The 27110-nt window shown below is 44.6% G+C and overlaps 1 protein-coding gene and 1 pseudogene across 7 annotated transcripts in view; one reads left to right on the top strand and one right to left on the bottom strand.

Annotated features, from left to right (window-relative positions):
- Ddx6 (DEAD (Asp-Glu-Ala-Asp) box polypeptide 6) overlaps positions 1–17443 on the bottom strand; it is a 37749-nt gene extending 20306 nt beyond the window's left edge. Inside the window, exons 1-4 of one of the 7 annotated variants that reach the window (XM_011242391.3) lie at positions 15681–17443; positions 12834–13303; positions 7535–7598; positions 6110–6214 (exon numbers count right to left, since the gene is read on the bottom strand). In XM_011242391.3, the coding sequence (XP_011240693.1) occupies positions 6110–6214; positions 7535–7598; positions 12834–13033 (369 nt within the window). In that variant the 5' untranslated portion in view covers positions 13034–13303; positions 15681–17443. Of the gene's footprint in view, positions 1–6109; positions 6215–7534; positions 7599–12833; positions 13304–13388; positions 13493–15189; positions 15535–15680 lie in introns of those variants that run through there. The other 6 variants (NM_001357703.1, NM_001357702.1, NM_001110826.1 and 3 more) reach the window with 6 other exon arrangements.
- Gm30671 lies at positions 9703–10039 on the top strand (annotated as a pseudogene).
- Positions 17444–27110: the final 9667 nt, after the last annotated feature.

Genomic DNA, 27110 nt, shown 5'->3' with positions numbered 1-27110 from the left:
ATTTTATTTATCTCTATTGAGAATAATAATCTGTATTTGACTTTTGGTAGGAAGGAAGGAAAGAGCCAAGGATTGCTTGTATCCAAAGTTGGCCTCCTAACTCACACAGATGACCCTGAAATTCTCATCCTCCTTGTCTCCATTTCCCAAGTGCTGTGATTGCTCAGTTTATCTTGTGCTAGACAGATATCAAACCCAGGGCTTCAAGGATGCTAAGCAGGCATCCATCCTACTGAGCCACACTCCAGCCCCTTCCTTTAACTAACACACACACACACACACACACACACTTTTTTTTTTTTTTAGCTCAACGACAATTTTGTTAGGTTTGTGAACTTCCGTAACTGCTGGGAGGAGAAGAGAAAAGGCCTTGGAATTTGTAAGGCAGGTAGGTACACAGAGGCTAGGCAGCCACATGATGAATAGGGAGGCTTCTCAGAAAGCATAAGCAAGCCTAGAATGTTGGGGAAGCCCAAAATTTTAAGGAAAGCATGTATGGGAAAGATATAGAAAAAAACCAAATGGAAAAAGATGCTCTCTTCTGAGTAATTCAGAAAAGTGAGAAATAGTTCTTAAATGTTAAGTTTTTCTTCAAAATCTTCACAAAATAAAAATGAAGAGCCCCCTCTTCCTTCTGAAACACAGAAAGTTTTTATTATTACTAAAGTAAAAAATATCTTAAGTTATAGTTGATCACTGGTGTATTTCTGAAAACACAATTGTTTGTTGGTTAAAAATATCACTGGAGGCTGGTAAAATGACTCAACAGATTTTTATGTTTTGCAAGTGCAACCCTGTTGAATTTAGTCCCATATCTAAAACGTGCTTTCATCTCCATGTGTACCTTGGAGAGCATGCAACCTGTGTCTTCCCCCCACTTCTCTCCCTCCCCCTCTCACACATACCCACTCACACACACACAAAACTTTAGAAGTCAAAACCAGAAAGATTAAAAAGAAACACAATGACCAGTAAGACAAGCATAGCCTAGCGTACGTAAAAGTGCTTGCCTATTGGCTTAACCACATGAAATTCCTAAAACCTGTCCTTCGACCTCCATGTGTGTGTCATGGTAGCCACACGCTCACAGAGTAACAAATGAAATTTTAAAAATATGTTAGCTATCATTTAGCATAATATACTGTAAAAGGCAGGACTCCTCATACTTGTTGATAAAGGCTAAGAAACAATTCACTCTCAAGGGGGCGGTGGGGGTGGGGTGGGGGAACAGCATGGTGATACATTATCTTTAAGATCTCTGTGAGATGGTGAGACCCTGGGTTAGTGGCACTCTTTAATTTCGGCACTTGGAAGTCTGAAGTACAAAGATCATCTTGAGTTTGGGGTCATCCTGGACGTCAAAATTAAAAGAATAAAACTACCTTATTTTTCCTGTGGTGATTTCACTGTGGGTTCAGGGAGGGAGTGTGGTTGGTTAGTAACAGTACATATAGCCACCTAATGTGAGCAAGCAGGAGGACCTGAGTCTGAATCCCCAGACCCACAGAAGCTAAGCCAGGCATCAGAGTCTGTATCTGTAATCTCAGAACTCAATGGTGAGATGGGGGTGGAGACAGAGTCCTCAAGATCCAGCTAGCCTAGCACACACAGCAATTAGAGATTGGGAAAGCCACAGGAGAGAGATCCCCTGCCTCAAAGCAAAAGGCAAGGACTGACACCCAAAACTGTCCTCTGATCCTCACATAACTCAACATGAAAGAGTTGTCACTCCAGGGGCTGGAGAGATGGCTCAGCGGTTAAGAGCACTGTCTGTCTTCCAAAGGACCCAGGTTCAATTCCCAGCAACCATATGGTGGCTCACAACCATGTGTAATGGGATCTGATGCCCTCTTTTGATGTGTATGAAGACAGCTACAGTGTACTTATGTATAATAATAAATAAATCTTTGGGGCAGAGCAAGCGGAGTTGACCAAAGTAAGCAGGGCTAACCGGAGCAAGCAGAGGTCTTAAAAATTCAATTCCCAGCAACCACATGGTGGCTCACAACCATCTGTAATGGGATCTGATGCCCTCTTCTGGTGTGTCTGAAGACAGCTACAGTATACTCATATACACAAAATAAATAAATAAATCTGAAAAAAAAAAAATAGAGCTGCCACCTCACAAACAGAATCCAAAGTTAGTACAATGGTTACTAGAGAAAAGAAGATTCCCAGGCCCGCCCTCCCCCCCTCCCAAGGAGTACATGCTACACGCTACCTTTAGAATGAAGTCACTCTCACTGAGTACCCAATACAGATGGCTACATCTGGAGAGACGTACAGGCACAATTGGTTGTGTCTAGTTCCAAGTTGTCGCTGTAAAACCTCTTTTGAGAAAGCAATTTCATATGCCTCATTTTCCAATAAGCTAACAACCAAATCACAACTAAATATCACCTCTCAGAAGTTGCTCAGGGCGAGAGAAATAGCTCATTTGGCACTGTTCTTGCTTCAATAGCACCACAACTTAAATTTGATTCCCAGCACTGAGGTTAAAAAAAAGCCAGTCATGACAGCAGGGGTGTGAAATCCCAACCTTTGGGAAACAAAGACAAACAGACCCCTGAGATTCAGTCTAGGCTCTGTAGTGACTGGTGACTGATAACACCACCTGAGGTCATCCTCTGACCTGCCATATACATACACACACCACTCAAAGTTCAGCTGAGAACTGAAAACTCATACCTGTAACCCAGTACTTGGGAAGCTGAGCCAGGAGGATTGCTGCAACTTCAAGGACAACCTGGGCTATAGAGTGAGTTCCAGGCTAGCATGAGCTACAAAATAAGGCCCTATCTGCAAACACAAACACACATGAAACAACAATAGTAAAAAACCAGCAACACTGAAAAACAAAACACACACAATTCAAATGTGTACAGCTTAAACATCTAATCAAGAAGGCTTTAATTTTTTTTTCTTAATATCCATTAAATTGCTTAGCAGTTAAGAGTACCTGCAGAAGATCCAGGTTCAGTTCTCAGAATTTATATATATCTCTAATCCTAGATTGGACACTCTCTTCAGATCTCTTCCAGGAACAGGCCTGCACATGGTGCAGGCAAAACACACACAATTAAAAAAAAATCTAAAAAATCATGTCCTTTCAAGCTATAATCTCAGGGCTGGAGACAGCTCAGTGGCTAAGAGCTCCTCTAGAGCGACTAGTCTTAATTCCCAGCACCCAATGGCACCTTCCAACTAGCTGTCTATAACTCCAGTTCCAGGGGATGCAGGGGCCTCTTACTGCCTCAGCCAGCACCAGGCACACACATGGTGCACTTGTGGACATAAGGGCAAACACATAACAAACAAAAACCCTGTAGTTTTAAATACTGAAAAAGATGATGGATCATTTTTAAGAAAATGGGTAACAAACAGCTAGGCAGTGTCTCATACTTTTAATCCTAGCAGAAAGCAGACAGATCTGAGTTTGAAGCTAGCTTGGTTTACACAGCAAGTTCTAGTATAGCCAGGGTTACATAGAGGAAACCCTGTGTTGAAAAGCCAAGAAAAGAGAAGGGATAAGGAGAGAAGGTAAGTAGATAAAAGGCAGGTTTGCTGGCCCATGTCTACAATTCTAGCACTTGGGGAGGTTAAGGCCAGAAGATTTTTAGAGTTGCGAGTCAGCTTAGCTACATAGCAAAATTCTGCCCGAAGAATAAGAGCGGAGGGCAGCCTATGCTGAGGCTCATTTTGTTCCAGGTAAATTGTAAATCTCTTTTTGGATCTAGACTCTTGAGTGATTCTAAGAATCACTATTTTATGCTTTTCATAGGTCTGATGCTCAGTACTGCATGAATTAGGTGTGAGGTTTAAGGTCATTCTCAGCTACACAGGGAACTCAAAGCCAGCCAGAGGTAAACAAGGCCCCTTTTGTTTAAAAACACCACACACACACACACACACACACACACACACACACACACACACACACAGAGGCAGGTGTGGTAGTCTACTGTTTTAATTCCAGTACTGGGGAGGCAGAAGCAGTTGGTTCTCTATAGCCAGCCTGGTTTACAGAGTGATTTCCAGGACAGACAGAAATATACAGTGAGACTGGGTCAAAACAAGAACAAAACACTTCACTTCCTTCCTCACCTTTGGGGAATCACTAGCTGTATTTCCTTAGAACAGTGGCTCTCAACCTTTCTAATGCTATGACCCTTTAATACAGTGCCTTAAGTTGTGGTGATCCGCCGGGCATGGTGGTGCACACCTTTGGTCCCAGCACTTGGGAGGCAGAGGCAGGCAGATTTCTGAGTTCGAGGCCAGCCTGGTCTACAGAGTGAGTTCCAGGACAGCCAGGGATACACAGAGAAACCCTGTCTCGAAAAACCAAAAGAAAAAAAAAGTTGTGGTGACTCCCAATCAAAAAATTATTTCTGTTGCTACTTTGTTGCTACTTTTTTTTACATACAAGGGCAGGTTCCTCTTTACAAGGACCAAATATGAAAGGACCAATTAAGCTGAAACTCACTATAACCCAGACCAATGGAATCAAGGAAGACTAAAGATGGTAATTAGGAGATTATCATAATAACCAGTAAAGCTTGACAGACAGAGGCTACTTACTTGGTTTTAAATCTTCTCTAGAATGTTAAGATTAGCTTTAAGAGGGGCAAAAAGTAGTAGACGCCATACATTATGGAGGAAAACATCAGACAAAACTTGGATTGCAACAAGAGAATCCAAATTAATGACGTCACCAGACAGGCTATATGTATCTTCAAACTCAATACCTAGAGAAATCTGCTTTGCAGTATTTTGCTGAGAAAACATGACTTAAGCCAAATCACAAGGATTCATCAGAAATGTCTGTTTCAAAAAATAAATGGAAGAGCCTGGAGACGTAGCTCAATTGGTAGAGTATTCTCCTGGCAGGCACAAAACCCTGACTTCCATCTCCATCCAGCACTATATAAACCAGACAAGACTTTACAGGCCTGTAATCCCAGCACAATTCTACACAAGGGTTACAAGTTTAAGGTCACCTTTAGATACAAAGAGTTTGAGGCCAGCTGGGAAACATGAGACCCTGTCTCAAAAAACAACAGGGCCAGTTAGATGGCTTGGTAGATAAAAGTACAACACCCTGAGTCTGTTCCCCAGAATCTACAGTAGAAAGAGAACTGACTCCTGTACGTGTCTGACCTCTGCACATCCACAAAATGTTAAAATAAAATCCAGGAGCTGAACAGATGGCTCAGCAGTCAAAAACACTGGCTACTTTTCCAGAGAGTTCAAGTTTGATTCTCAGAATCCGCATGGCAGTACAAGACCACTTAAGATTCCAGTTCCAAGGGATCCAACATCCTTGCCTGGCCTCCTCAGGCACCGAACACATGTGGTACATGAACATACACGCAGGCAAAACAATCACATAAAAATAAAATTTTAAATATAAAAAAAGAAATATTGAAACCATCAACCAATGACAATAAAGAACCCTACAGACACATAACCCCTATTCTTGGGAAATAAACACCAAGAGACTCATAAGTAAAGGGATGGATTCTGTGACTTAGCCTTTAAAAGTTCAAGAAGAACGGTGGAATGGTGACGTTTGCCTATAATTCTAGGTTTGGGAGGGTGAGGCAAGAGCTCAAAGACCACTTTCGACTACAGTTCAAATCCAAGGCTAGTGTGGATTAGAGCAAACCCTGTCTGTCTGTCTGTCTGTCTGTCTATCTGTCTGTCTGTCTGTCTCTCTCTCTCTCTCTCTCTCTCTCTCTCACACACACACACACAAGGACACGTTACCATGTTACACTATGGCTCCTAACTCTAGTTCCAGAGTCTCTGAGGTCCTCTTCTTGCTTGATACCAGACATATAAGCAGATAAAACACCCCATACATGTGAAATTTATTATTACCTAATTAATTTAGTTTTGTTTTCTAAGACAGGATCTCTGTGGTCCTAACTGTCCCGGAACTTACTCTGTAGACCAGGCTGGCCTTGAACTCACAGAAATCTGCCTGGCATCACCCCCTGAGTTCTGGGATTAAAGGTATATGCCACCACACCCAGCTGTATTTTTTAAAATGTTTGAAGTGTATAATGCATGATACATAACCTTCATATAACAAAAAGGATGAACATACCTGGATAGGAGATGGTTTTTCCCAGCCCATTTCAAAAATTCCCATTAGCAACTCTCGTTTCAAACAGTAATCTTCAAACTCATTTCCTTTTGTGGAGGTCACATCCTAATCAAACAAAACACATTCAAGGTTCTTTTACAGTTAGCGTGCTTAAAAAGCACCCTGACAGGCTGAGCTCTTTCCCCACTTCAGTCTAAACACACACTTTACTACTACTGCTTTAATCCCTATTTAAACTGCCCTGAGGAATAACTACTCTACCTTCAACAAATAAACACTACTTTAAAAATGGAACTTTAGGCAAAACCACATATGACCATAGTCTAGTTAGAGTATTTCTACATAAATAACATTCAATTAGTTACAAGATGTAAAATCAAGCCCAAGTTCTCCCCACTCACAGCTACCAACATCTCTGCGACGTTCAGGTTTCTCAAGCACACTGCTTTGACATCTGTGGTCAGATCACTGATTTGAGGCTACTCTATAAGGATCTCTAGCTATTATTTAATGTTCCCTTGGTCACCAAAAAAAAAAGGAAAAAAAAGTCACCCTTGGTTGAGGATATTGAAATAAAAGAACTTCTGTTCTTACATACTCATACATAGTAGTTATAATACCTAGCCTGTATATCTCCCTGAAAGGCTGAGAAAAATTGAGAAAATAAGGTTATGATATGCAGCTAGGCTGAAGGCAGAGGCAGAGAGGCAGGTGGATCTCTGTGTGTTCCAAGTCAGCCTGGTCTACAGAGCTAGTTTCAGGACAACCAGGGCTACACAGGAAAACCCTGTCTGGAAAAAGAAAACAAAATAACCAAGATATGCATGCACACACACACACATTACTTAATATGTTACCCCTACTATGTAATCCCACCAAAGACTGTTAGTAAAATTTTGGCAACCCAGTATCTATTAACTATACAGTTTCAACTATTTCAATACACAGAGCCTCAGCTAAATAGTGAAACCCTATCTGCTCAAAAATAAAAACCTGGGCTGGTGAGATGGCTCAGTGGGTAAGAGCACCTGACTGCTTTTCCAAAGGTCCAAAGTTCAAATCCCAGCAACCACATGGTGGCTCACAACCACCCGTAATGAGATCTGACTCCCTCTTCTGGAGTGTCTGAAGACAGCTACAGTGTACTTACATGTAATAAATAAATAAATCTGTAAAAGAAAATGTTTCTAAAAAAAATAAAAAAATAAAAATAAAAACCTATGTGCTAGCCTGATAGCACACACCTAACTATACTCCCAGCACTAATGAGGCTATGGAAGGAGAACCTAGAGTGTGTAGTAACCCTGGACTATATAAGATATTATCTCAAAATAAAACAAAAGCCGACACATGCAGCGTCATTTCACACAATTCTTTACTGGTAATTGTTCAGTTCTTCCATTTGAAATCTATACCCCAACTTACCGAAGTTTTGATTCTTAGATCCTTTGGAGGGAGTTTTAATGTCTTTTTCCAGTCATCACCAGGTCTAGAGAGAACATAGTAAACGTGAAGTTATCACAATTCATAGCTTCCTCTTTAACAACGCAAAGGAAACATCTCAACTATTACCATCCCTCTAACACAGTGTTTAATGTACTCAGGCACTCAACACAACTAACAAGGGCATCAACTTCAGGGACGTGTTCTTGAGAAATCATTAAGGACGATAAAGACTTAACACAAGGGCTGGAGGAGCCAAGTGTTTGTCAAAACATGTTTTATTTCATCCATATAGTTTTCATTTTTTTTTTTAGCAGCAAACACTTAACACCTAAATTTCATGTAAAGACTCCGATTCTGGGGCTGGAGAGATGGCTCAGGGGTTAAGAGCACTGACTGCTTTTCGAAAGGTTCTGAGTTCAATTCTCAGCAATTACATGGTAACTCACAACCATCTGTAATGTGATCCGATGCCCTCTCTGGTGTGTCTGAAGACAGCTATAGTGTATATAATAAATAAAAAATAAATCTTAAAAAAAAAAAAAAAGACTCAGATTCTGGATTTAAAAAAAACAAACAAACTGCTAAATTCAATCCACAGCACTTCAGGGAGACACATAATGTTTCAAATTCTAGTACAGTAACAGTGTGGTAAACCTTAGTAACTACATTTTTTTCCCTTTTTTTTGGTAATGCTAAGAAACTGAACTCAGGTCACTGGACAAACTAGGGAGTTTCCAGTAGACTACCTAGTAACCAGAACTTAAAATCAACAGGTGATCCCTTTCAACAGTAAGTACCTTCTAGTTTGGCGCAGTACCCTATAGTCAACCAAGGCTGTAACTTACAGTAACTAAACAATTCTTGTTAGAACCAAGAGTATCTGTAGTCTTAGCTACCTACGAGAACGAGGCAGAAAGACAGCCTGAGCCTGGAAGCCCCAGGCTCATCTGAACAAAAAGACCTTGACTCCAAACACAAACGCACACAAAGACCTGAAGTTTCTCCATTTGATTCCTATTCCTTCTGTGATGTTGTTCCAATTACTCCCCCAAACCTCTATTCTCTCAAATACAAACTGGGTGTCTAATAATTTCATCAATAATCTATATAAAGGTAGCCCAATGGCACGCATCAGATAATTCCAGCACTTGGGAGGTAGAAGGTTTAGAAGTTGAAGGTTACCCTTGGCTACACAGCCTCTTGGGAGGCCAGTCCTGTTTACATGAAGTGATGTCTCAAAAAGCAAAAAGGTAATTTTGAAAAGCAGTTAGTACTATGCTTAACAAAATAAGACCATCTCGGGCTGGTGAGATGGCTCAGTAGGTTAGAGCACCCGACTGCTCTTCCGAAGGTCCAGAGTTCAAATCCCAGCAACCACATGGTGGCTCACAACCATCCGTAACGAGATCTGAATCCCTCTTCTGGAGTGTCTGAAGACAGCTACAATGTACTTACATATAATAGATAAATAAATCTTTAAAAAAAAAAAAAAGATTCAAAATAAGACCATCTCAGTCATTTCACCTGGAAACTCTTTGGCAGAAGCTTGATTATCTAAAGCTAGAGCCTGCATATAAAGTGCAAACATTCTAACACAGGTACCTTTCTTTCTTTTATTTAAATAAGAGTAGATAACAACCTAGTAAAACAGCTTGCCACTGTCAAATTGAACAATGCATAATACATAACATGTAGTACAAAAACTGATCCACAAATTAAACTTATTTTTTTGTTGTTTTTTGTTTTTTTGAGACAGGGTTTCTCTGTGTAGTCCTGGCTGTCCTGGAACTCACTCTGTAGACCAGGCTGGCCTCGAACTCAGAAATCCGCCTGCCTCTGCCTCCCAAGTGCTGGGATTAAAGGCGTGCACCACCACCGCGCCCGGCCAACTATATCTTTTTTAAAAACAGTTATTTTTATGTGCAATGGTGTTTTGTCTGCATGTGTCTATGTGATGGTGTCAGATCCACTGAAGTGGAGTTACAGACAGTAGTGAGCTGCCATGTGGGTGTTGGGAATTGAACCCAGATCCTCTCAAAGAGCAGCCAGTACTCCTTACCACTGAGCCACCTTTCCAGCCCCAGAATCATTAAAATCTTAAAAATGAAAAATCTACTCTTCCTGTCCCCATCGGAGAGCAGCAAGCCATGGCTCTGCGCTACCTCATGACCGTGGGCCTCAACAAGGGCCACAAGGTGAGAAAAAAACATCAGCAAGCCGACACACAGCCGGCGACGCGGGCGCCTCACCAAGCACGCCAAGTTCCTGTGGACATGATCCGGGAGGTGTGCGGCTCCGCACCCTTCGAGCGAGTGGCGCGCCATGGAGTTGCTCAAAGTGTCCAAGGACAAGTGCGTACTCAAGTTCATCAAGAAGAGGATGGGCACGCACATCTGCGCCAAGAGAGAGCTGGAGGAGCTGAGCGACGTGCTGGCAGCCATGAGGAAGGCGGCGGCCAAGGAGGATTGATGAACCCTCCCCCAATAAAAGATCGCTCCTCAAAAATAAAACAAAAAGAAAAGAAAAGAAAAATCTAAGTGAGAAAATAGGCAATAGAGAGATGTATTGAGTTCTAAAACAGCTGAAAAAATTCAGACTGCTTCAAAGAGACAACACACTAAGGTGCAGAAAAAGACAACAGAACTGGAAAGAAACCACTAATCCCAGAAGAAAAACTATATCTCAAATCAAAAATTCTAACTGAACAACACTTTCATAATGAAATATCTGCCTTTGGGAATGAAAGGAGCCTAAATTTTGCTTGCCTATTTGTCAGTGTTAAAAGAAACTACAACTTAGAAAGTATTCTTCATTTCTATATTAGTTAAAACCAATCCCACTATGCTTCTAATACTAGCAAATGGGAGGCACAGGCAGGCAGGTAGGCTAAGACCAACCTGGTCTTCATATATGGATGGTTCCAGGTTAGCCAGGATTAATAGTGTGTTGGTCCTGTCTCAAAACATTAACAACAAAAAAGTGGGAACTCTTAGAGATTAATACTAAATGGCATAGCAATAATCTATACATTCTAGCACCCAGGGAAGACAAGTTTTGCCTAGAAAAGTCCAGGTTACAAAACTCTAATGCAGCTCAAACTCAGAATGACGACACACACCTATAATCCCAACATTCAACCAGGGGAGTGCTACAAAGACCCCATCTAAAAAAAAAAAAAAAAACAAATAACAAGATTGGTAAATGCTAAATCATTTTATGAAAGTCTTTATTTTTAATAGAAGCCCAACTTCCATGGGGGTAAAGTTTTTGATGTTAATTCTTTATAAATCAATCTTTAGAGTGACATTTTCTATCTTTTTTTTTTTTTTTTTTTTGAGACAGGGTTTCTCTGTGTAGCCCTAGACCAGGCTGTACTCAGAAATCTACCTGCCTCTGCTTCCCAAGTGTTGGGTTTAAAGGCATGGGCCACCACAGCCTGGCAACAGTTTCTTTCTTTTTGAGTTTCTCTGTGTCACCTTGAGTGTCCTCCAACAGAGATCCACCTGCCTCTACCTCCCCAGTGCTGTGATTGAAGACACGGGCCACTAATACCCAAGCACTTAAAGATGGTAACCTACAAATTCTGCTTTAAAAAATATTCTGTTGTGAGATAAGGCTACAAATCTCACCACCTGAGAGGTCTCGAGATAAATGGATCACAAGTTTAAGGCCAGTTTGGGTCACACAGCTCAAGGCTAAGCTGAACTTCTTCATAGCAAGACCTTATCTCAAAAACAAACAAAATGAACAAGTAAAACACCCAAATACAATAAGATGACAGCTCTAGAATTTTAAGTCTAACATATTTAAGACTTCCTCAAATAAAAAACCACATTCCCAAGAATTCAAAATTCTAAATTTCTATGATTTTGTATATATCCTCAGAGGAGAAACATTTTCTTGGCAGAAGGACTGGGCTGACATAATGCCTTACTATGTAAAACATTCTAGGCCTTATACACACTGTATAACTCCAGGCAATCTTCCAATCCTAGTCACCACACCTGGCTGAAAAGTCAATTCTATAAACAAAACAAGGTATGGGTGAAGTGTGAGTGAGTATCCTTGGAGCTCAGAAGGCTTGTTAAGTGGGTATAGTGAGTGGTATATACCTATATTCTAGTACTCAAAAGTCTGAGACCATTCTTAGCCACAAAGAAGTTCAAAGCCAGCCTGCTTTACACACCTAGTTCCAGGCCAGCAGCCAGGGTTACAAAATGAGCCCCTAAGGCACACCTTTAGTCCAACACCAGGGAGTCCAATCTCTGTGAGTTCAAGGCCAGCCTGGTATACAGAGGACTACACAGAGAAGCCCTGAAACCCTGTCTCAAAAAACAAAAAAACAAAAAAAAAAAAAAAAAAAAAAAAAAAAAAGAAAAAAAAAAAAAAAGAGCCTCTGTCTGTCTTGGGGTAGAAGGAAATAAAGTTCAGACAGGGTTTCTCTGTGTAGCCTTGGCTGTCCTGGATCCACCTGCCTCTGCCTCCCTGAGACTGGAAACCAGGGCACGCACCACCACAGCCTGGAGAGCCTGTCTTAACGTTTGAATCTTTACACTTTCCTTTACAGGGAAGGCTGGAGAAATGGTTTATTGGTTAAGAACGCTGGCCCAGGTTCAATTCCCAGCACCCACTAAAAGACTCCCCATCATTTATAACATAAGCTCAGTGGCTTCAACAAACTCTTCTGGCCTTTATGAACACCAGACATGCATATAGTAAAGAAACACACATACAGGTGAAATGTCCAGACACATAAAACCTTTAAAAAAATTTTAAGTAAAATTTCTTTTTCAAAATTTCAAGTGATCCTTAACTGTTGTGAAAACCAGGGTAAGTTGCAGTGGTAACACTAGAAGCAAAAAACAAACAAACAAACAAACGTGTCGGAGGTGGTGGCTCACAGGTGTAACCTTAGTACTTTGTAGATTTAAACAGGAAGATTGCCACAGGTTCCAGGTCAGCTTTGGCTACCAAGTAAGCCTGCTCAAAAGCAAACAGAATGGGATAATTTTATTCGCAGAACCTGGTATTACCTTCTACACTGAACTAACACCAGCACATTTATTTCTTAACACACTAATTTATAGACGTCTATGTTCCTTATTTGCTGGGTCGATTACAATGGCAGGTCACACACTACTTGATTACAAATACCTACTGGGCCATGACAAAATGATCTATCCTCCAACTGCAATCAAAACAGTTAATGTAAGGCATAAAGTAGTCAACAACAGAAATAACCAGAAACTGCGGGTCCCCAAGGTCTTCTTCCACTTACTTAATAGTGGCGGCCATGCTCTGGGCTTGCTGTGGAGTGCCATTATTGATTGTGCTGGTGTTCTTCAACTGGTTCAGCTGTGGCTGTGGCTGTGTGCCCCCTCCTCCAGGGCCAGCACTGGCCTTCACAGGGCCCCTCAGCTGGCCGTTCTGACTGGACAGACCCATGATAACAGGGTTCTCTGTTCTGGCCGTGCTCATGCTTTGTTAGCTGCACAGGTGTCTCTTCCAAACTTCAAACTTTTCAAAGTCAGTAGAGAAACTGTAATAACAGTTTATGAGGCTCTCCAAAATGAAGAGATAAATAAGTCCTGCTCAATAATATGAGTCCTTTATTGCAGTTCAGGCAAGCACCTGTAAGTCTCTCAACGGTGAGCAGCAGTAGTTAACTTGCTTTCATGCACCGAATCAACTTTTTTTTTTAAAGCCCTCTAACAAGCTTGAATTATATCTGAATTCACTCACTTCAATCTGAAACAAAGAAAAAATTAAATTAGCAGACAACAAAGTTGGGGGAAAATTGTTCCCTTTTAAAGAGCTCCTTTAGAATGCTCACCTTCTAGAGAACCACTAACAGCCACACTCAGGCCAAATCACTACTTGAGATAAGAAAGACACATCGAAGAACTGCCTTAAAAAACCCAATCTACAAAAAAAAAAAAAAAAAAAAAAAAAAATCTAACCTCAAACATTTAAAATTCCAAGATCAAAGAAACTTAGAGAAAGTGAGGCAGAAAGATACTATTGATAAAATTCAAATTCACTCTCAAATAACAATCTGTTCTCCAATCGCCCCTGATGAATTCGAAGTCCTGCCACCTTTAAAAGTCATTACGTTTAATTGCATTAAGACTTGAAATATCACTCAATTTACTTAATGTACATCTAGATTTGACCAAGACAAGTTATTAACTTTTTTTCTATTTCTGACAGAAACCAAAAACCTTAAAACGAGAAGACTTTTCAAAAAAAAAGTTGAAAGCTGTTAGTGCTGCCTTTTAATACAACACTTTTCAAAATAAAGTTCAAAGGTGGGGGCGGGGAGTCCTGTAGTTAAGGGGGAAAGAAATACCAGAGAGTTAAACTTACAGGTTTAATAAAATTCTCCCAAATCACCTAGAATACAGCGTCTAATTAACAGTTATTTTAAGAAAGAGTTGGTCAACCTCCTCTACTTTAAATTGTTCCCCAAATGGAATTCTCAAAATTTGGTAAATAAAATATTACTAAGGACTTGTAAGTATAAGTCCAACTCCTTCAGTTTTATTTTGTAACCCCCTTACATTTCACTGGCACCCGAAACACTAGCTTAATTAGTACTGGTTATCTTTGCCTCAAACCAAGTATCCCAAATCCATAATTTAGAAGTCAAAAGATATCTCAAGTTAAATACATCAACTTGCTCACAAATGCTTCTATCACATTAAATTGTTTATTTGTTATCTCAATAGGTATTTTCTGTATTGACAGCATACGATCAACAGTATCAGGTCCGTCAAACAGGAAGGCTTACTGTTTGTACAGCACTAAGAGGATGAAGGGGGCAACCTCTGAATCCTAACCGACACCATCAGTACTGTCAATCAAGCACAGTAAAACCTCCTAGCGCCTTAAACCCAGAGACTTCGATAACTGCTCCCTCCAGAAACGGATACCTGCACTGCAGCTTTATGGCTCAGTGGGAAATTTTTCGTCCTACCCCTTCCCAATTTAGATTTGCAAGTTATATTCCTAAAACAAAACCACGAAGGAACATAAGACTTAGTTGGGAGGAGCCCCTGGCAGAGTTAATTACAGCAGGGCCCAGACCGTGGTTAGCAATTGACAGTTTTCACACCTAAAACAGTCCCATAAGCTCCAACAAGGGCTTTTGTTTGCAAATACAGGGCGATTTCTATACGCCTCAACAGGAAGTAGGAGTGATTGGGGTTCTTACGAAGGTAAAGGGGGGCTATGGCGAAGGGAAAACCCTAAGCCAAGAATCGGAGTCCGGTAACCGTAAGGCAATAATTCCTCGCCCCCTCCCCCAACTTCCCTCGCTTCAAACCCAGCTCCCTCGGATCAAAAAGCAAAAGGGTTTCTGCCCTGCAATCCTATCTGCGCCACAAGAGCCGGAACCAGCTCTGCGAGTGGGAAACAATAGGGACTCCCCCCCCTCAGAAGGCCCGGAAGAGAACCCCGAAACTGGACCGCCTCTCCTCCCCTCTTACGCCGCCGAGTCTCCCCCAAACCCTCTGTCCCCACCAACCTGCAAGGCCTACTTGCAAGCGAGCAGCCGCGGCTCCTCTCCCAGCCGAGTCCCCGGCCAGCACAGCCCTGCCACCCCCCGCAGGGCTGCCCTGCCTCGCACTCCCAACCTCACTCGGGTGTCCCGGCCGGTGTTCCGTCCCCGCTCCCGTCTACCGCACCGCTCGTCCAGAGCTCCCCGCCGCTCCTCCTCCATACCCCGCACACGCCACATTCCTCGGTTCCACTCCTCTCCGCCGCCCCCGCTCTTCTCAGCGGCCACCCGCCCGTCCTCCCGGGCCAGGCCTGGGCCTCGGGCTTCTGCCCGAAGGGGGCTCCCTGATACCCTCAGGATCCTGCCGACCCCGACCACGCCGCCTCACCCCACGCCCCGCGGCTCGGGCCCGAGTCCTACCACCGAGGCCACTCCCGCTCCGCACCCTCGGTCCTTTATTGTTGACTCGAAGCTCCCAAAATGGCGGCGGCTCCTTCCTCCTCGGAAACCTCCGCCCGCCCCCACCCGGCCCCTCGCCGCGACGCCCGCCGCCCCGCCCCGCCCCCGCCGCGACGCTCGCTGCCCGCGCAGCTCGCCGCCGCCGCCGCCGCCGCCACCCCGCACTACCTCGGCCGGCGCCCGCTGTGCCGGCGCCCCCGATGTCGCCGCCGCCGGGCTGAGCTGACTCTGCTGCTCTGCCCCCTCCCTCGCCCGCCGCCGTCGCCTCCCTCCCTCCTTCCCAGCCGCTCCGCATGGCGGCGGCCGCGGCTCCTCCTCCTCCACACAAGATGGCGAGAGCTCGGCCGCTGCAGCTGCAGCCGCCGCGGCGTCACGGCTTCCTGGGCGCGGCGGGCGAGGGTCGGGAGAGACCGGCCTTTGACGGGGCCGAGCTCAGGGAAACACGGGGTTGCTTTCGGGACGGAGGGACGGACGGATGGACGGACGGGCGAGAGGGCTTGCCTGCAGAGCTGACGAGACCGCTGGGGAAATGAATGGCGGTGGCCGAGGACTGTCGCCCTTGCCTTCGTTCGTCCCTTCGGAGCTGGGCTGACGGGTCCCGGGCCGGAGGGGACGTCTGCTGACTGCTGACCTCGGACACACTCGGAGGGCAGCCTGCGCGGGTCCGGAAGCTGAGCTGGGATGGCCGGGAGGACGCTGCGAGGCCAGGGCGTGCAGAAAAGTGGGGCCTTTGGGGCCGATGCTGTCTGAGAGGGAGCGGGAAGGGGCACCGGGGGAAGCAGTGAGCCGGGAGCGCGCCCTCGGTCGTGGGCTATCAAACCCGGAGTGCAGGCGAGGTGACCCTTTGCTCCTGCCCGCAGTGGCACTCTTCTAGAAAGAAGGGCGGATCGCCTCTACCAGTGAGGGCTCGCTGTGCAAATGGGAGACCCGTAGATTCTCCTGCCTGACCCTTACTGCAGATATTTGTGCGTTTGTTTCTATGATTCTCGGATCCTGATGTCTTATCCTTAACCTAGAAAGTCGTCTTGTTCCAAGCAAAACAAACTTTTTTGTTTGTTAAGTAAAAATCGAGCTGGGCCGGAGAAAGTTAAAAACTCGCGTCTTACGCTGCTGGAGGGCTGGAAATACTGACAGTGGTTAAACCCTTTGGGACAGTGCGATTCCTTACTAAACACCGACGTTAGGGAATCCTGGACAGTCAGTACTTAGTCACTGACTTGCAGCTTCCATATTTTTACCGCTGCTTCCAACTTGAGACCAATCAGAGAAAGCCAAATATGCTCTCTAAACCAATGACTCCCTGCTTCCAGCCCTCCTGCTTCTTAGCTAGCAACATCCAATCAGAATAAGTCTGAAGCCCCCCCCCCCCTTTTAAACCGCTGCGCTCTCCTGTTTTTTGTTTTTTGTTTTTTACTTGAGAGCCCAAGTCTACCAAACTCCAGTGCATGCTTGCCATAGCAAGCACAGAGTAGAATAATAGCCAGTTGTCATTTGTGCCACCACACCCAGCACTCTTAATGTATTATGATGATGGTGATGCTTTTTGCAATTCTGAGTTTAAAGCATTTTTATCTCCCACCCAGATTTTAAAATAGCTACTCCTGCAAGGGAATAGGCCCATACCTTGTGTTCACTCTGGAGAGAAGCTAAGTGATCTCTTAGGAAAAGCTATGAGGCTTTGTTTGCCCCTTTTGCTTGCTTGGTTGGTTTTAAGACAATTTCTCTGTGTAGCTCTGGCTGTCCTGGAACTCACTCTGTATAGTCCAGGCTGTCCTCGAGCTCATAGGGACACCTGCCTCTGCCTCCTAAGTGCATTCGCCACCAACCCCTGACCTAAAAATTGTTTTTATTTCTCTTAAAGTTTATTTTATTTGATGTGTATGGGGACCTGTATATCTGTTTACCATGTGTGCCTGGGAACTGAGGAGGCCGGAAGGGGTCCTCTGATCCCTTGGAGCTGGAGTAACATGATTGTGAGCTACCATGTAGGTGCTGGAAATGAACCATGCTGTTCGCAAGTGCAGCCTGTGGGGGTTTTTTTGTTTTGGTTTGGTTTTGGTTTTGGTTTTTTGGTTTTTCGAGACAGGGTTTCTCTGTATAGCCCTGGCTGTCCTGGAACTCACTTTGTAGACCAGGCTGGCCTCGAACTCAGAAATCCTGCCTCTGCCTCCCAAGTGCTGGAATTAAAGGTGTGTGCCACCACCACCCGGCCTCAGTTATTTATTTTTTTTAAAGATTTATTATATATATAATAATCTTTTATAAAGATTTATTATATATATGAGTACACTGTAGCTGTCTTCAGACACACAAGAAGAGGGCATCAGATCCCATTACAGATGGTTGTGAGCCACCATGTGGTTGCTGGGAATTGAACTCAGGACCTCTGGAAGAGCAGTCAGTGCTCTTAACCGATGAGCCATCTCTCCAGCCCCCCCCCCTCCCCCGCAGTTCTTAACTGCTTGGCCATCTCTCCAACTCACGTTTCTCCCTCCCTCTGTCACTCTTTCCCTTTCTACTTGTTTCTTTCTCCTTCCTTCCTTTCTGCGTTTTGTTTTGTTATGTTTCCAGACAGAGTTTCTCTGTTGCCCTGGCTGTCCTGAACTCACTCTGCAGACCAGGCTAGCCTCAAACTCACAGAGATTCACCTGCCTCTACCTCTTGCTGCTGGGATTAAAGATGTCTCCGACTCCATGTGGCCAGACTTTTTTTTTTTTTTTAATGTGGGTTCAGTTTTATGACACATTTTTTTCTCCCTAATTCAAATAGATTAGCACTAAGCTAAATCTCTTGCCCTGATTCTTCACCTCCCCCCCCCCATTCTTATTTTAAGGTGAATTGTAATTATTAATCTCCATAAAAATACTTTTTTGGACCAGGCTTCTGTTGCCCAAGTGCCCTTAATCCCAGCACTTGGGAGATAGTCAGGTGAATCTTTGTGAGTTTGAGGCCAGCCTGGCCTACATAGTCCCAGGCCAGCTAGGGGTACACAATGAGGCCATGTATTTTTTTAAAGGGGGGGGGGGGGGACTGAGGAAATTGTTTAGTGTTTAAGGGTACTGGTTGTTCTTCCAGAGGTCCTAAATTCAATCCCCAACACCCACAGAGTCGCTCACAAGCATCTCTAATGGGATTCCCGCTTCTGGCGTGCAGGTGCACATGCTGATAGAACACATACATAACGTAAATAAATACATCTCAAACAAGATATTTTTTTAAAAAGTGGAGGTTTCCCAGTGGGTAAAATGTTTGCAGCTAAGCCTCAGGACCAGAACTTAATCCTACAAATTGTCCTCAGCCTCACCCCTCTGCCCACACACACAATTAAATGTGATTTAAAAAAAATGCAGATGAGAGATAGTCTTGAGAGATGGCTCAGAGGTTAGAAACTAGTCTTGCAGTGGACCTCAGTTCGATTCCTAGCACCCATATGGCAGCTTACAACTGACTCTAACACAAAGTTCCAGTAATCTGACCCTCTTCTGGATCAGGCACACACACCATGTGCGTACATATAAGTGCAAAACAACTATATACGTAGAAAAGGTAAAAGTAAAAATGAGTTGTTTTCTAGTACACATAGTATCTTTACATTTATAAAATTATGCTTTTTCAGGAAAAAGATACAGAAATCTACCTCCAGAGTAAACAAACTGAAAAGTCCTTTCTCAATAGGACAAAGAAGATTGGAAATAGGTGAGACATACTTCCGGAGACAGCCAGATATACCTTGCAGTTTTATTCGCTATGACAGGTGATGTCCCCTCACCACAGCTCAGCTTGCCAGGTGTCTCTGGGCCTCATCAGTCACACATGGTCGTCACCCAGAGGTCTTGCTATTCATTTCGGTCTTCAGTTTCCCTAAGATTACTGTGCACCACTCGTTTTTACTTATTTATTAGTTTGAAAATGTGTGGCTGGGAGAACAGTGAAATCTGGAAACTAGGTGTTTAGGCATAAACTTAGGTCTATTCAGATCAAGAAAAAAAAATTGACACACTCCTCATGCCAGATGCTTTGGTCCCGCTGGGGACTTCCCAAGTCCGTTCTGGGGCAGTTGATGAAAGGTAATATTGTGACCTTGTTGAGCTGCTGTGATGGCAGGATCCCAGCGGTGGCTGAGCCTGTGACAGGATGCTGTTCCTGAGCACTCTTCTCTGAGTGGGCAGCAGAGAGCAGGAACAATCAAGAATCGTGCCCAGGCCTTGGAAGTAGAACTGTGATTTTTTTTTTTTTTTCTCGAGACAGGGTTTCTCTGTATAGCCCTGGCTGTCCTGGAACTCACTCTGTAGACCAGGCTGGCCTCGAACTCAGAAATCCGCCTGCCTCTGTCTCCCAAGTGCTGGGATGAAAGGCATGTGCCACCACCACCTGGCTAGAACTGTGATTTTAAAACCAAGGCCTGAAGCAGAGCATGGTAGCTTGCTTATTTATTTATTTATTTATTTATTTACTTACTTACTTATAAACAGTGTCTCACTATGTAGCTCTAGTTGTCCTGGAACTTGCTATGTAGATCAGGCTGGCCTGAAAGTCGCTAAGATTGCCTCTGCACCCCTGAGGCTGAGCGCCACTATGCCAGCTTCTCTGTCTCTCACCGCTTCCACCCCTTAGACTCTCCCTTTGTTGGATCTTCCCTTCAACTTGGATTCATGCTCAAAATCTTTTCCATTCTTTGGTTTGTCTGAGTCAGGGTCTTCTGTAGCCCAGGGGCCTCAAGATGACCCCGAACTTAGCCCCTCTTGATCCCACAGATTTTTCTCCATTCTAATCAACAAACTGAAGCAGTCTTCCCTCCCTCCTTCATTCCCTGGGAATGGCCTCCTGGTAACAGCTCTGCCAGGTGGAGGAAAGCCCTGCACTTCTTCCTCTATATTATCACTTTCTACCTCACCTCCCACCCCCTACCCCCACCCCCACCCCTCACCCCCCATTATTGCTGCCACTGTCCCAAGGCGGGGGATTTCCCCCCCCCCCCCCCCCCCCGTCTTGTTTGGACTATTCCAGTAACTTCCTAGTCTTCCTCTGCCTCTCCCTCTCTAGCCCATTGGGCGCGGAAAGGCACAGGAATTTTCCAGTCGGATCACCAGCCAGCTTGAGAGGACTTAAAATGATTCTCCATTACTGACAGAATAAAATGAAGTCCCCATCTCTCTTCAAAACAGTGAAGCTGGACCTACTTCTCTGAGTCACTGCTGAGACTATTTTCATGATTTAAGAAAATTATTTACCAGGTTTATTTCTTTTATGTGCCTCTGAGTGCTTTGCCTGCCTGTATGTCCGTACACCATTTACATGCCTGGCGGTAGAAGAGGACACCAGATTCTTTGGAGCGGGAATTACCTGCACCCGGGTCCTGAGCAAGAGCAGCCAGTGCTCTTAACTGTGGAGTCATCTCCTGCACACCCACACACACCCCTGGCTTTTCCTATTTTGAGATACAGTCTTGTTAAGTGACCCTGACAGTGGCGTCCGTTCTGGTGGTCTTCCTGCTTTAGTCTCCTAAGTGTTAGGATCACAGATGTGCACCACCCTGCTCTGCTGTCTGGCAGGAATGTGTACATAGGTAAAGGTACTTAAAGCTGTGCTCCTCCCCCTTGCTTGATATCCCATTTATTTGCCATGCCTTGCTTACTGCCTTTGCCCAGCCCTAAAGCAGGAGCCTCCCTAGCCGCTCTGCTACCTTAGGCAGGAACTAAAACCCAGGTGGGAATGATCCAGCAGCAGTGTTTAGTCAGAGCAGTGTTCTCTGGAAGAAGGGGAAGACTCATCTTGGAGCAAGAAGACCTCGCAAAGCCTGCCTGCTCATCCGTGAAATGAGGGCCGACCCCGTGCCTCTGGGGGCGGAGTGTGAGAAAAGCACCTTGGCATGCTCTGTCTGCACAGGGCCTGACTCATAGCACGCCGCGCCGCAAGCGCCGCTCGCTGCAGCAAACAATAGGCATTCTGACCGAGGGCCGCCTAGGTGGCCGCCAAGCTGTTTTGATGCTAAAGGTGAAGCTAGCTTTTGCAATGAAGTTCTCAAATTTCTAATTAAATCTTGTTTCTAGAACCAACAAGCTGTAATTATTTTCTTAATTCATTCAGCCATTCGTGCTTCTGCCATTTACGCAGCAGTCACTTTAAATAGATGAATGCAAGTGCCCCTGGAGAGTAGAGGCACGAGATTCCGTCCTGACAGAAGACTGAGCCCTCTGAGGGGGTGTTTTTACATATTTAACCTTTGCACCATCTCAAAGGTTATGCATTCTCTGCCAAGTATACAGTAAATGCTGGTACATATTACTAAATGGTGCTAGCTATCAAGATACCTCCGCAGTGAAGACACTTTGTCCCTGAGTCTGGTGACCCGATGACCTGAGTTTGATCTCAGGATCCACATGGTTAAAAGACAGAACTGACTCTTGAAAATTGGCCTCTGATCCCCACGAGCGTCGAGCGTCCCAGGGCTCCCAAACGTACACAAATAAGTACACGTAGGAAGAAGTCGAGTGCTATTCAATGAATAATCTCACTAAGTGTCTCAGGGGAAATGAAGACTTGGGAGCTATGTATGCCTTCGCGTGGGTATTAACTGTATCAGGTCATCGAGCTAGATGTCCAAGGTGTAAATGGAACCACGTCAGTGGCTCCTAATGGAAGGGTCCGCGATTTGCTGAAGAATGATGCCCCGGACTCAAGTAGTTTGTAGACACCGCAAAGAGTGTTTTATTCTGCAGAAGTCCAGCATGTTGGGGTCTACCATCTACAAAGATGGAGAGACCCAGAAGTGAGCTCTCAAGCCCGATTTAAATAAAGCACATTAAGGGAATTCTGGTGATGGGGTGGGGGTGGAGGTAGGTGACCTCTATCTTAATCTTGGCTCTATCTCTAGGGACATTCCAGAACAACCATTGCTGGGGCCTAGGGATGGGGAGGGGGTGTAAACTTTGCTGGGGAAGTCTGGAAACAGCTGCTGACCCATTGTCCTTGCCTCAAGCCAGGTGGCAGGGCAGCTTCTGAGGCCTGGACTTGTCCAGTTCTTGGAAACAGGGACTTAGGCCTAGTCTCCTGAACTGCCGATTTGAAGGCTGACATGGAGTCAGTCTAGCCTTCTCAGTAACACAGCCAAGAAAACACACCATTCCTCTAAGCCTTGACATTTGTGACCTCCAAGCAGGTGGGTATCTCAGCCCAAAGGGAAAACATCAAGGTGTTGGAATGCTGTTTCCCAGTTTCCTTCCTTCTTGTCTAGTCCCATCTCCCATAGAGTCTAGCCTTACCTCTTTGCCTGAGAACTCTTCCTTTCAAGTGTACAAGCAGAAGTTAATGGCTCTCCCCTTTGTGGTACCAGGGGGCAGATTTCTATTACTGTGCGGATCTCTCAGTGTCCAGGGCACCTCTCTCTCTATTTGCCCTCCAAGAGGACCGATCTAACACTGTTCCTGTGTCCCACAGCATGCACACGTCCTGGCATTTGCTGGGTGTTCTGATATGTTTGCTTGAGCTCTTGAATCTACTTCTCATTCCATCCTTTCCCTTAGTCTCCTGGGTTTAGGTCTATTAGGTTTCATCTCTAAAATATTTCCTGGGGGTAAGGGGAGAGAGGGTCAGTACCTATGAGCACTGTCTGCTCTTGGCAGAGCACCTGGGTTTGGTTCTCAGAATCCACATGATATGACAGCAGACAATCATCCCCAATTCCAGTTCCAAGGGATCTACAACATCTGTCCTCCACAGGCACCAGGTATACACATGGCACACAGACATACAGGTACATAAAAATAGATGTCCTGAATCCACCCGGTCCCTCTCATCTGTCACCACATTCATTCTGATATAAGTGTCCTTGTTGACCTGTCTACTGCTGTAGTTCTAACTGGGCTTCCTGTGACCCTTTTGTCTTCCTCCTACAGAGGGCTCTGGCTGGTTTTCGCCTGGGACTCCTGCAGAGCCCCTCCCCTCTCCTTATTCTGTAGGTTTCCAAGTAATTTCAGTCTTCCAAGAAACAGACTCCAACGGAAGACCAGGAAGAAGGATTGCAGCCCCAAAGGAGATAGGAGTTTCACAGGAAGACCAACAGAATCTACTAGCCTGGTCCCTTGGGGCTCTCAGAGACTGAACCACCAACCAAAGAACACACATGGGCTGGACCTAGACCCCCCCTGCACATATGTAGCAGATGTGCAGCTTGGTCTTCATATGGGTCCTGAACCACTGGAATGGGGGCTCTCCCAAAAACTGTTGCCTATATGAGTGATTTGTTCTTCTAGTTGGGCTGCCTTGTCTGGCCTCAGTGGGGCAGAATGGGCCTAGCCTCACGGAGACTTGAAGTGCCAGGGTGAGAGGATAGCAAGGGGCCCCCACCCATTCAGAAGAGAAAGGGATCCTAGCACTGGGGAGGCAGAGGCAGGCAGATTTCTGAGTTCGAGGCCAGTCTGGTCTACAGAGTGAATTCCAGGACAGCCAGGGCTACACACAGAAACCCTGTCTCGAAAAACCTAAATAAAAATAAATAAATAAATAAATAAAAATTTTAAAAATAAAATAAGAGAAAGGGAGGGGGGAAGTTTTGTGGGAGGGGAGGGAGGGGGCAATGAGTGGGATGTAAAGTGAGTAAGGAAAAAAGAAAATAAGAAAGAAAGAAAGAAAGAAAGAAAGAAAGAAAGAAAGAAAGAAAGAAAGAAAGAAAGAGAAAGAAAAAAAGAAAGAGAGAAAGAAAGGAAGGAAGGAAGAAAGAAAGAGAGAAAGAAAGGAAGGAAGGAAGGAAGGAAGGAAGGAAGGAAGGAAGGAAGGAAGGAAGGAAGGGCTGGAGAGATGGCTCAGTGGTTAAGAGCACTGACTGCTCTTCTAGAGGTCCTGAGTTCAATTCCCAGCAACCACATGGTGGCTCACAACCATCTGTAACAGGGATCTGATGCCCTCTTCTGATGTGTCTGAAGACAGCGACAGTGTACTCACAAACATGAAATAAATAAATAAATCTTTAAGGAAGAAAGAGAGAGAGAAAGAGGAGAGAGAGAGAGAGAGAGAGAGAGAGACCTCAAAAATCAAATCTCATGAGAGATAGCAGGTCTGGAGTCAAAATCCTCATCAAAAGCTCAAATTATTTTATTTCTTCATTTGCTCACTTCCTTGTCCTTTGTCTCTCCCGCAGGAATAAGCTTCAGGAGAGCAAAACCCAAGAATATTATGTTCCAAGTGCCCAGAATGTTCTAGTCAAACATTAACAAGGACTCTAGCCCTAACTATCTTAATTTGCAAATTCTTTAGCTTTTCTAATTTATTCCTTTTTATTTGCTTGTTTATTTTTATTTTATTTTTATTTTTATTTTAGAGGAAGGATCTTACTCTGTAGCCTTTCCAGGTCTGGAATGTACTATGTAGCCAGACTAGCCTCAAACCCTCAGAGATCTGCCTGTGTCACCAGCTGGCTTAATTCCTTCCTTTTCACTTGCTAATACTTTGACTTCCCAGACTGAAGAGATGCCTCAGTAGACCTCTCCTACTCCCTACGCCCAAGCTTCTGCCCGTGACTGCCACAGGAGCAGATTGGGTCTAGACTTCATTCCAAAGGGAGCAATGCTGACCGGAGTTCTCAGTGACCTTCTCTACTAATCCAGGGCCTGGTGACCCCATTCCTGGCCGTTCCACAGCTGTTCTTCCTGAATTTTGTTCTGCACAACACAGGCCTTTGAGCTGCTCTGGTAAATACAAAATTAAAAGTGTCTTTGTGCTCTTCTTCCTCTTACGTACTTCTTGGGTTTTAGACAGTGCTCCACCCCCGGGGCTGTAAGGATCACAACTGTGAATTACTACTGTGTGTACACAATGTGATAGGGTGTGGATGTGCATACACAGACGCTCACCCCTGCTGGTCGGGGTGGAGACTAGGGATTCACAACTGACGCCATCCTCAATCCCTTCTCTATCATTTATTATTTTTTTTGAAATAGGGTTTCTCTGTGTAGCTCTGGATGTCCTGGAACTCACCCTGTAGACCAGGTTGGCCTTGAACCAGAGATCTGCCTGCCTCTGCTTCCCAAGTGCTGGGATTAAAGCATGTGCCACCACCACCACCACCAGGCTCATTTATTTTATTTTATTTTAGGTTTTTCGAGACAGGGTTTCTCTGTATAGCCTTGGCTGTCCTGGAACTCATTTTGTAGACCAGGCTGGCCTCGAACTCAGAAATCTGCCTGCCTCTGCCTCCCAAGTGCTGGAATTAAAGGCGTGCTCCACCACCACCCGGCTTTTTTTTTTTTTTTAAGATTTATTTATTTATTATATATAAGTACACTGTAGTTGTCTTCAGACACACCAGAAGAGGGCGTCAGATCTTGTTATGAATGGTTGTGAGCCACCATGTGGTTGCTGGAATTTGAACTCCAGACCTTTGGAAGAGCAGTCAGTGCTCTCAACTGCTGAGCCATCTCATCAGCCCCCTCATTTATTTTTCTAAACAGGGGCTCTCTCTGTACCTGAAATGCACTGGCTAGATTGGCTGGCCAACACACCCCAGAATGCACCTGTCTCTCCCTGTTAATGCTAGAGTTACAGATATGTGTTGCCCTGCTCCACACTTTACGCACTAAACCATCTCTTTAGCCCTGAAATAACTACTCTTTCTAATCCTATCTTCTAACTGATTAGAACAGAAATGGAGTCATACTCTTTCAAGAATCTTGGCTAAGTAGAGGGGGGAAAAAAAGAAATCCGTTGTGAAAGGGAGAAGAGCCTTGACAGTTATTCTAGAGTGTAGTGGGTCAGAGCACAGTTGGATACTCAGAGTGGCATTACAGTTTAGAACAGTTAAGGGGACAAAAGAGTTATAAAGCAGGGAGTGGCCTCTCCACATCCTCTGTAGGGCATGTGCTGCGATAATCCAGGCAGCACTTAAGTGCCCGGGCACAGCATTGTATATAACTTGTGCTCATACTGCTGCATAAGTCATCTCCACATTACTTATGTCTAATACAATGCAAATGACGTCTAATCAAATGCTATTGTCTATTGTCTAGAGGATGATAAGGAGAAGAGGTCTGTAGGTGCTGAGAACTGATGCAATTGCTTTTTCAAATATGCTTAACTTCACATAGTTGACCCCAAAGATATGGAACCCACAGTTGCAGAAGGCAAAATGTTTCTAATGAATGACCAAATGGTTCGAGGGGCAGGCTTTCAGAGAAGGTGGGAGGCCTGCGGTAAAGTATCCAGACAAAATACAGGACACCCAGTTAAACTGACATTCCATATAAATAATTTTCCAGCAAATATGTCTTAAGGATTGAATTATGGGGCTTAGGGATGTAGTTGAGGGACCGAATCCTTGACTGGCGCGTGTAAAGCCAAAGGTTCCATTCCCAGGAGTGAAAAACAGTTGAATTATCTTGCCTGGAACCTGCTATGTAAACCAAGCTAACTTCAAATCTGTAGTGATCCTCCTGCCTCTGCCTCCTACGTGCAGGAACTCTGTCTGTACAGCAGCATTCCTGCTATGATAATATAAAGGAAATAAAGGACCCCCCAGAGGGACATAACAAGTGGCTTTCAAGAGAAAATTAAATATACATTGAGACTTTTAAGATGAGTCAGAATTAGCCAGAGAAAAAAAGGAAG

Source organism: Mus musculus, chromosome 9 (genome assembly GCF_000001635.26).
Source record: "Mus musculus strain C57BL/6J chromosome 9, GRCm38.p6 C57BL/6J".
In the NCBI taxonomy this organism is placed as follows: Eukaryota; Metazoa; Chordata; class Mammalia; order Rodentia; family Muridae; genus Mus; species Mus musculus.
Note: the sequence above shows the minus strand (reverse complement) of the source record. Positions and strands in the feature narration are given on the sequence as shown.